The sequence below is a fragment of the Protomyctophum parallelum genome, assembly GCF_964188405.1.
Source record: "Protomyctophum parallelum genome assembly, chromosome: 3".
Classification (NCBI taxonomy): domain Eukaryota; kingdom Metazoa; phylum Chordata; class Actinopteri; order Myctophiformes; family Myctophidae; genus Protomyctophum; species Protomyctophum parallelum.
The window spans coordinates 2,025,353-2,035,352 of NC_139698.1; the positions used below are offsets into that span (position 1 = coordinate 2,025,353).

Consider the following 10,000-nt stretch of genomic DNA (forward strand, 5'->3'; position numbering starts at 1 on the left):
GGGATTATAATACAAATACAACTGTTCTTATATGAGGTGATCTTAGATCCCCCTGTGGGGATTATAATACAAATAAAACAGTTCTTATATGAGGTGATCTTAGATCCCTCTATGGGGATTATTATACAAATAAAACAGTTCTTATATGAGGTGATCTTAGATCCCCCTGTGGGGATTATAATACAAATACAACAGTTCTTATATGAGGTGATCTTAGATTCCCCTGTGGGGATTATAATACAAATACAACTGTTCTTATATGAGGTGATCTTAGATTCCCCTGTGGGGATTATAATACAAATACAACTGTTATTATATGAGGTGATCTTAGATCCCTCTGTGGGGATTATAATACAAATACAACTGTTCTTATATGAGGTGATCTTAGATTCCCCTGTGGGGATTATAATACAAATACAACAGTTCTTATATGAGGTGATCTTAGATCCCCCTGTGGGGATTATAATACAAATAAAACAGTTCTTATATGAGGTGATCTTAGATCCCTCTATGGGGATTATTATACAAATAAAACAGTTCTTATATGAGGTGATCTTAGATCCCCCTATGGGGATTATAATACAAATAAAACAGTTCTTATATGAGGTGATCTTAGATCCCCCTGTGGGGATTATAATACAAATAAAACAGTTCTTATATGAGGTGATCTTAGATCCCTCTATGGGGATTATTATACAAATAAAACAGTTCTTATATGAGGTGATCTTAGATCCCCCTATGGGGATTATAATACAAATACAACAGTTCTTATATGAGGTGATCTTAGATCCCTCTGTGGGGATTATAATACAAATAAAACAGTTCTTATATGAGGTGATCTTAGATCCCCCTATGGGGATTATAATACAAATACAACAGTTCTTATATGAGGTGATCTTAGATCCCTCTGTGGGGATTCAAATAAAGTACATGAACATAAAAAATCACACCTGTGTGAAGTGAGGAGCGCTAATGTATTAAAGTCTAACCCAAGTCTAACTCATATTAAAGTCTAACTCAGATTAAAGTCTAACTAACTCACTTCTGGCTTCTGACTGTAGTTTGTAATCATCTCTCTTATCATGATATGATGACTCGCTGTACGGCTGTAGTGTGTGTGTGTGTGTGTGTGTGTGCGTGTGTGTGTGTGTGTGTGCGTGCGCGCTGCTGTCCTAAATAACACATTTGTAGGGGTTAGGGCATTGTATAAAAACGGCAAAATAATTAAATGGTGATTTAAAACAAACGGTACAAACACAAACATTAAACGCCATTAACAATAAAGAGACAATATGACGTAGATGTTCCCTTTATGGTCAATGGTGTTTACAAAACAAACTTTGAACCCTGGGTGTCCTCAGACGATATTGACGTCAGACTTCGGTCTATTTTGTCAACATGTTAGCTCGAGTTATTGGTCTATAAGTCTTCTATTTAACTGGTCTAAGACCTGTTTTGAACTGGTCTTAGTCCAGAACCTGTATTTAACTGGTCTTATTCCAGAACCTGTATTTAACTGGTATTAGTCCAGAACCTGTAGTTAACTGGTCTTAGTACATAACCTGTAGTTAACTGGTATTAGTCCAGAACCTGTATTTAACTGGTCTTATTCCAGAACCTGTATTTAACTGGTCTTAGTCCAGAACCTGTATTTAACTGGTCTTAGTCCAGAACCTGTATTTAACGGGTATTAGTCCAGAACCTGTATTTAACTGGTCTTAGTCCAGAACCTGTATTTAACTGGTATTAGTCCAGAACCTGTATTTAACTGGTCTTAGTCCAGAACCTGTATTTAACTGGTATTAGTCCAAAACCTGTATTTAACTGGTATTAGTCCAGAACCTGTATTTAACTGGTATTAGTTCAGAACCTGTATTTAACTGGTATTAGTCCAGAACCTGTATTTAACTGGTCTTAGTCCAGAACCTGTATTTAACTGGTCTTAGTCCAGTACCTGTATTTAACTGGTATTAGTCCAGTACCTGTATTTAACTGGTATTAGTCCAGAACCTGTATTTAACTGGTCTTAGTCCAGAACCTGTATTTAACTGGTCTTAGTCCAGAACCTGTATTTAACTGGTATTAGTCCAGAACCTGTATTTAACTGGTCTTAGTCCAGTACCTGTATTTAACTGGTATTAGTCCAGTACCTGTATTTAACTGGTATTAGTCCAGAACCTGTATTTAACTGGTCTTAGTCCAGAACCTGTATTTAACTGGTCTTAGTCCAGAACCTGTATTTAACTGGTATTAGTCCAGAACCTGTATTTAACTGGTATTAGTCCAGAACCTGTATTTAACTGGTATTAGTCCAGAACCTGTATTTAACTGGTATTAGTCCAGAACCTGTATTTAACTGGTCTTAGTCCAGAACCTGTATTTAACTGGTATTAGTCCAGAACCTGTATTTAACTGGTCTTAGTCCAGAACCTGTATTTAACTGGTATTAGTCCAGAACCTGCATTTAACTGGTATTAGTCCAGAACCTGTATTTAACTGGTCTTAGTCCAGAACCTGTATTTAACTGGTATTAGTCCAGAACCTGTATTTAACTGGTCTTAGTCCAGAACCTGTATTTAACTGGTATTAGTCCAGAACCTGTATTTAACTGGTATTAGTCCAGAACCTGCATTTAACTGGTATTAGTCCAGTACCTGCGCTTTCCGTTGGTTAGGTCACGGTAGTTAACACCAGGAAGTTCCATCCAGATACCAAGGCTAATAGTCAACATGGAACCCTCCATCGCCTATAAGGACAAGACAGGAGGACATAAGACCGAGTCTCCTTCATCCTTGGGGAACAAAGTGGTCATTTCAATTATTATGTAGCAAATTGCAATAGAGACAAATTACATGACTTATCATCACTGTTGGTCCAGGATCAGATTCGTTGCATTATGTCGTTGCTTTTCGAGTGTCTCTCACACTCACGCTCCTTAATAATTTTTTCTTCTTTTTGTTAACAGCTTAAATATTATAATTGTTTTATAAATAGTTGATGCCATTTGCTCATGTGTGGTCCAGCCCTAAGGAATGCTATTAGCATGTCTTAATACTTAATACTCCCCGCCAGGATTAATTAATTAATTAATTCAACTCGTATTGCTATAGGGTTTTCCCCCGTTCAACACTTGAACTTGAAGAGCCAAAAATCCGCGACCGGATGTTAAATGCTGTCTAACTAGTGTGTGTGTGTGTGTGTGGGTGTGTTGTCGCATATCACTTCGGGTATCGATCCCGCTGGGCGATCAGAAAGGACTACCGCGACGATCACAGCGTCGGCTCTGAGACATGGAATAAGGATTGTTTTGACCACAAATGCCCTCTGGGACACGGAGGAGATAAAACAGATAACAGATAGAGTGCGCACATGGCCTTAAAGGACCACTTCACCACTTTTCAAACTATCTTCATATAATAGGTCCTCACTAATAATCATGAAAGAATTGTGCAATTTCTTTCTACTCGGTCTGTGTCTCATAGGAGGGCTGTGGGCAGTTCAGAAACCGTCTTCCAGTGACATCATCGATGGGGAATACAAGCTAATAGAAACTGCAGGCTTTCTAGTCCTGAAAAGTTGCAATGCGAAAATGGAAGCCATCGTTCTCACGATAATGAAAATCGAAATATTTTTGTAAAAGAATATTGTTTAAAAAAACAATCTGCCTAATGATGATGTCACTGGAAGACGGTTTCTAAACTGCCCACAGCCGTCCTATGAGACACAGACTGAGTAGGAAAAAATCGTGCCATTTTTTCATGATTATTAGTGAGGACCTATTATTATGAAGATAGGTTGAAAAGTGTTGAAGTGGTCCTTTAAAAAAGCGGTCCACTTACGTGCCACGCCCCTCCGGGCGTCGCCCTGCCCAGCACCAGGTGGGGCAGGTGCTGCTGCTTCTCCCTCCTCCACTGCAGCACGGGAGGAAACTCGTAGCCGAAGTCGGCGTTGGGGTGCATCAGGGTGTCGAACAGCACCGCCACGGGGTTCCCAGAACGACCCTCCAAGCCCTCGCTCAGGTATTCCAGGTCCTGCACAGAGACACCTTATACGGTCATGGGCCGAGTCACGTGACTTAAGTTGCACACACCTGGAATTTGTCTTCTATATCGTCGGCTGTCCAGCAGACACCATGGCTATAACCACACCCGCTTCGAATGGGATCAACCGATAGTTCCCAGTTGGTTACTTATCAAGATAATTCCTAGAAGGTCACTTATGAAGCCGGTCTTATCCACCTACTGCATGTAGTCTGGGAGCCTACTGGCTGCGATTGGCATTGATAGAACGAAAACGACGATTAAGGTTGAGACCGCGCTGCTACGTGCTTGCTAGTTTAGGTTTTAGGGTTTGAGGAGGCTTGTCGTTTCTCAGTGTAGGCAGTAGACCAAAACGACCGGATTAAGGTTGGCGGACATGCGTTAAGGTTTGGGACCGCGGTTATGTTTAGGTGAGGGTTTGAGGAGGCTTGTCGTTTCTCAGTCGGCTCCCAGCATGTGCAGTAGATCGATAAGATCGGCTTGATAAGCATAACCTACTGGGAACTATCGGGTGATATTCACTCGAATCCGTTGGGCTAACCCAATTTGTCTATTATTATTTTCTTTCCATAAATCAATGCTATTGAGCAGCCTTTACGTCTGTGTGTGAAGTGAGGACCTCTTATCGTCATCTCTTTACGTCTGTGTGTGAAGTGAGGGCCTCTTATCGTCATCTCTTTACGTCTGTGTGTGAAGTGAGGACCTCTTATCGTCATCTCTTTACGTCTGTGTGTGAAGTGAGGGCCTCTTATCGTCATCTCTTTACGTCTGTGTGTGAAGTGAGGGCCTCTTATCGTCATCTCTTTACGTCTGTGTGTGAAGTGAGGGCCTCTTATCGTCATCTCTTTACGTCTGTGTGTGAAGTGAGGGCCTCTTATCGTCATCTCTTTACGTCTGTGTGTGAAGTGAGGGCCTCTTATCGTCATCTCTTTACGTCTGTGTGTGAAGTGAGGACCTCTTATCGTCATCTCTTTACGTCTGTGTGTGAAGTGAGGGCCTCTTATCGTCATCTCTTTACGTCTGTGTGTGAAGTGAGGGCCTCTTATCGTCATCTCTTTACGTCTGTGTGTGAAGTGAGGACCTCTTATCGTCATCTCTTTCCGGCCAATCACACAATTTGCGTCCTCACCTTCGTCTTCTATGTTTGAAACTGTTTTTGAAACTGTCTGCTAAATCAGCTAACTCCACCACCTCTCATGCAAGTACAAATTGACAATGTAAAGTCAACAATGGCAAGTTTGATGAGGCAGTGTTGCATTGTTTTAAAACTATTATGAGCTGTGATTTAACCCATCACGCATAAACACGTGACACATGCAAATAAATAACGTATTCCAAATAATCTACAAGCTTGCAACGTGTCACAGAATCCTTGTAAGCTTGTACAGTAGAACTATTTCCGGTGCGTGAGACACTTGAGTGAATCCAATTGACTGAAGCCTCGGAAGTAGCCTCGGAAACCCAGACGTTTTTATTTCCAGGGAGAAGAAAAAGGTCTGGGGCCGAGTTCACTTCAATTCGGCATAGAAGCGCAAACGTCGCTCTAATAGAAGAGTTACGACATCGAGGGGGCAGAAACCGAGCGATGGAGCGCTGTTCATGCAGCCTGAACTGAGACAAGCTGGAGTTACAATGTTTTCAACGAGGGCGGCGCAAATAAGAGATATTTTAATGCATGTGTGCAACATGACAACTGTTTTAAAGTAGGCCTATTGTAAAGTATAACAACTAAAGTCTCTTTAATGTTTATGTTGTACTATTACTACACAACAAACAACAATAATAAAGGGATTTAAGATGCCCTGAGTCCAATGCATTTCTGTCCAGGAGTTGTCCCAGTTGGTTGTCCCCCATTCTCAATGTGGGTGGGTTCCAGTAAGGGATGTCTCGATACACTTTTTCCACTTCCGATCCGACCCCGATCACTCAATTTCTGTGTTAGCCGATACCAGTGTTGTGTTTATAGCTATCTAGCAATATATATCTGGTGTTGTGTTTATAGCTATCTAGCTATATATCTGGTGTTGTGTTTATAGCTATCTATCTATATATCTGGTGTTGTGTTTATAGCTATCTAGCTATATATCTCCTCACTCAAATGTGCTCTTGCAGTTTGGTCAACTCCAAAGCAAACTCCACATGTCCCAACATTTTTATTTACATGCCATAGTGTCGACCCCCTTACCCCCCTGTGTCGGATCTGTGCTTAGACTGGCATATTCACCGATACCGATATGGCCCGATATGACAAATATGGGCCGATCCGATACCGATACAGTATGGGGACATCTCTCTCTACCTGCTCAGTGACGGGCAGGTGTTTGGTCTCCTGCAGCTTGCGGTAGAGGATGGGGTTGGGGTGGACCGCTGCCGTGTCCAGGTAGGGCTTGTATCCGCTCAGCAGGTAGGATAGACAGATACCTGACGGCCCGTTGCCTACAGACACACACAAAGATTTAACATCTTTATTTGCATTCACATTTAACAAGACATTCTTGAACACAAACAATAGTGGATGCGCCGACTTGGAAAACTCTACAACAATTGTGCTTCAGGATACAGATCACGGGTACAGGAAGCATCGCCTTCTCCATATATGGCGACTACTGCCAATTATTGCAGACCAGGAAGTTCTTTTTTTTAATATATATTTTTCATCCCACGATTTTGTAACCCATTTTTCACCCCTGTGTCAATCATCTAATGTGATCCTGGGCTCTACACACCCTCCACCAACCTAGTCCCCATATATGGGGGACAAGGGGAGACCAACCTAGTCCCCATATATGGGGGACAAGGGGAGACCAACCTAGTCCCCATATATGGGGGACAAGGGGAGAGCAACGGACTTGAACTCATGCTTCCTTCATGCCTGCGTGTCCAAGTTGCTCCTTTACACCTGACAGGGGGGAGTTTCCCTGGTTGGACGTAGCGCGTGGAAGGAACACGTTATTCCAACCAGTTCCTTTCCCCTCCATCAGGCGCCCCGGCTGGCCAGGGGGAGGCAGTTTAGAGACCAGGATTACTGCATGTTTTTGTGAGCGTACCTACCCTGAGTACCTACCAGGAAGTTCTACATGCCCAAATGTGTGCACGTACAACTTCCTGGACTCAACTGCGCATGTTTCTTTCCTTCCAGGGAGCAACATGGCGTCCGCCATATACGGCCTTCGCTTCTCGTCCTCTTTAGATATAGTCCTTGCCGTAAACAAGGAAGGGGGCACACGGTTGTCCATAACCACCACAAAAGGTGCAGGACCTAATCGGCCTATAAGTGCCCTCACCTGTAGAATGTCCCAGCCTCTGCCTCAGCCAATTGATTGCCAAGGCAACCCCCACAACTGCCATTTGATTACTTATAGCCAGTTCACTTTTCACAGTCAGATTGCACTCTTTCAGACGCAGACAGGCAGATACAGAGATCTCCATATATGGGCACAGAAGTGACACAGACCGGGTGCTATGACAACGGGTATTGCATACTAGGTTCTAGGGGTGTAACGATATAAGTAACTGCATCTAAAAAAGTATAATAAGTTTGACATAAATGTCCACGACAAGCCAAATGAATGCAGCCGTTTCGACCGAAAATCTACCGATAATTCCGAGTAGGTTACGCCGATCTTATCTAGCCGATCGGCTCGCCTGGAGCCTACTGGCTGCGATTGGCGTTGATGACACGTTAACCCATCTTATCGGTCTAGTCGGGTCTACTGAGCCTACTGAAAACGACAAGCCTCCTCATACCCTCCCCTAAACATAACCCCCTTATACCCTCCCCTAAACATAACCCCTCATACCCTCCCCTAAACATAACCCACTTATACCCTCCCCTAAACATAACCCCCTCATACCCTCCCCTAAACATAACTCCTCATACCCTCCCCTAAACATAACCCCCTCATACCCTCCCCTAAACATAACCGCAAGCATGTCGCAGCGCGGTCCTAATATTAACACATGTTCGCCAACCTTAATCCTGTCGTTTTCTTTTTTTTCAGTCGGCACCTGTCTCGCCCTCCTCCACCCCAGCTACCACCTGTCTCGCCCTCCTCCACCCCAGCTACCACCTGTCTCGCCCTCCTCCACCCCAGCTACCACCTGTCTCGCCCTCCTCCACCCCAGCTACCACCTGTCTCAGCCTCCTCCACCCCAGATACCACCTGTCTCGCCCTCCTCCACCCCAGCTACCACCTGTCTCGCCCTCCTCCACCCCAGCTACCACCTGTCTCGCCCTCCTCCACCCCAGATACCACCTGTCTCGGCCTCCTCCACCCCAGCTACCACCTGTCTCGCCCTCCTCCACCCCAGCTACCACCTGTCTCGCCCTCCTCCACACCAGCTACCACCTGTCTCGCCCTCCTCCACCCCAGCTACCACCTGTCTCGCCCTCCTCCACCCCAGCTACCACCTGTCTCGCCCTCCTCCACCCCAGCTACCACCTGTCTCAGCCTCCTCCACCCCAGATACCACCTGTCTCGCCCTCCTCCACCCCAGCTACCACCTGTCTCGCCCTCCTCCACCCCAGCTACCACCTGTCTCGCCCTCCTCCACCCCAGATACCACCTGTCTCGGCCTCCTCCACCCCAGCTACCACCTGTCTCGCCCTCCTCCACCCCAGCTACCACCTGTCTCGCCCTCCTCCACACCAGCTACCACCTGTCTCGCCCTCCTCCACCCCAGCTACCACCTGTCTCGCCCTCCTCCACCCCAGCTACCACCTGTCTCGCCCTCCTCCACCCCAGCTACCACCTGTCTCGCCCTCCTCCACCCCAGCTACCACCTGTCTCGCCCTCCTCCACCCCAGCTACCACATGTCACGCCCTCCTCCACCCCAGCTACCACCTGTCTCGCCCTCCTCCACCCCAGCTACCACCTGTCTCGCCCTCCTCCACCCCAGCTACCACCTGTCTCGCCCTCCTCCACCCCAGCTACCACCTGTCTCGCCCTCCTCCACCCCAGCTACCACCTGTCGTTTAGGTACAGGGGATTCGGAGTCCCTATACAGTATATAGTTGGGACTGATGCGCTTGATCAAAGCAGACCCAGCTCATTTTATATCCAATAATTATATATTTCAGTTGTCCTGACTGATATTATTGTTTAGCATGCACGTGCGCGCGCACACACACAAACACACGCACGCACACACAGTATATGACCGGAGTTATAAGGAAGGTCACTGTCTCACCTATGATGACCACGGGCAGGGTGGGGGGCTGGTCCCGGGGCAGAGCGCTCTCTTCCAGGAGGGGCATGACTACAGCCAGAGCACTGAGGAGGGGGAGGAGGAGGACAGAGAGATGATGATGATGATGACGGTAGATACAGTAGCGTTCCACACTCTACACTCTGTCTCCTCTGCGTGTCTCTCCCCTGGAGCTGTCCTGTTGTCTCTGTGTCCGTCCGTCCGTCTGTCCTACCGAGACACCGTCTGTCTCCCTCTCGGCTTGTCCTTTATATATACTATCTGTCTCTCTCTCTCTCTCTCTTCCAGTGCCTCCGTCTCGTCTCGTCTTTCCTAGCACTGCATTGTCTATGTCGCACGCCCCACTGTACTGTCCTCCAAAACCGGCACCGCCACCTCTCGGCTTTCCCCCAAACTGTCCGTCTGACGCGAAGTTTGGAAAGGGCGGTCTAACAGAGTGTGAGAGCTGTGTGTGTGTGTGTGTGTGTGTGTGTGTGTGTGTGTGTGTGTGTGTGTGTGTGTGTGTGTGTGTGTGTGTGTGTGTGTGTGTGTGTGTGTGTGTGTGTGTGTGTGTGTGTGTGTGTGTGTGTGTGTGTGTGAGAGAGAGAGAGAGAGAGAGAGAGAGAGACAGAGCGCGCGCGGGAGGGTTTGTGTCTACAGACGGTTGTGGGTCATTTGGTGTCGGACGGACGGAGCAGACAGGCTCAAACTGGCCTGCTGTCTTTGTGTGGGGCGGAGCGGGGCTGGTGGATCTGCTCTGCTCTGTTGTTGG

General features: G+C 46.2%; 1 protein-coding gene across 1 annotated transcript in view; it reads right to left on the reverse strand.

The window, feature by feature from the left end:
* osgin2 (oxidative stress induced growth inhibitor family member 2) overlaps positions 1-9,307 on the reverse strand; it is a gene marked incomplete at its 3' end in the record, with an annotated part of 16,389 nt that extends 7,082 nt beyond the window's left edge. Inside the window, exons 1-4 of the mRNA XM_083760484.1 lie at positions 9,232-9,307; positions 6,340-6,476; positions 3,840-4,031; positions 2,655-2,746 (exon numbers count right to left, since the gene is read on the reverse strand). Of these exons, the coding sequence (XP_083616610.1) occupies positions 2,655-2,746; positions 3,840-4,031; positions 6,340-6,476; positions 9,232-9,298 (488 nt within the window). The 5' untranslated portion in view covers positions 9,299-9,307. The remainder of the gene's footprint in view (positions 1-2,654; positions 2,747-3,839; positions 4,032-6,339; positions 6,477-9,231) is intronic.
* Positions 9,308-10,000: the final 693 nt, after the last annotated feature.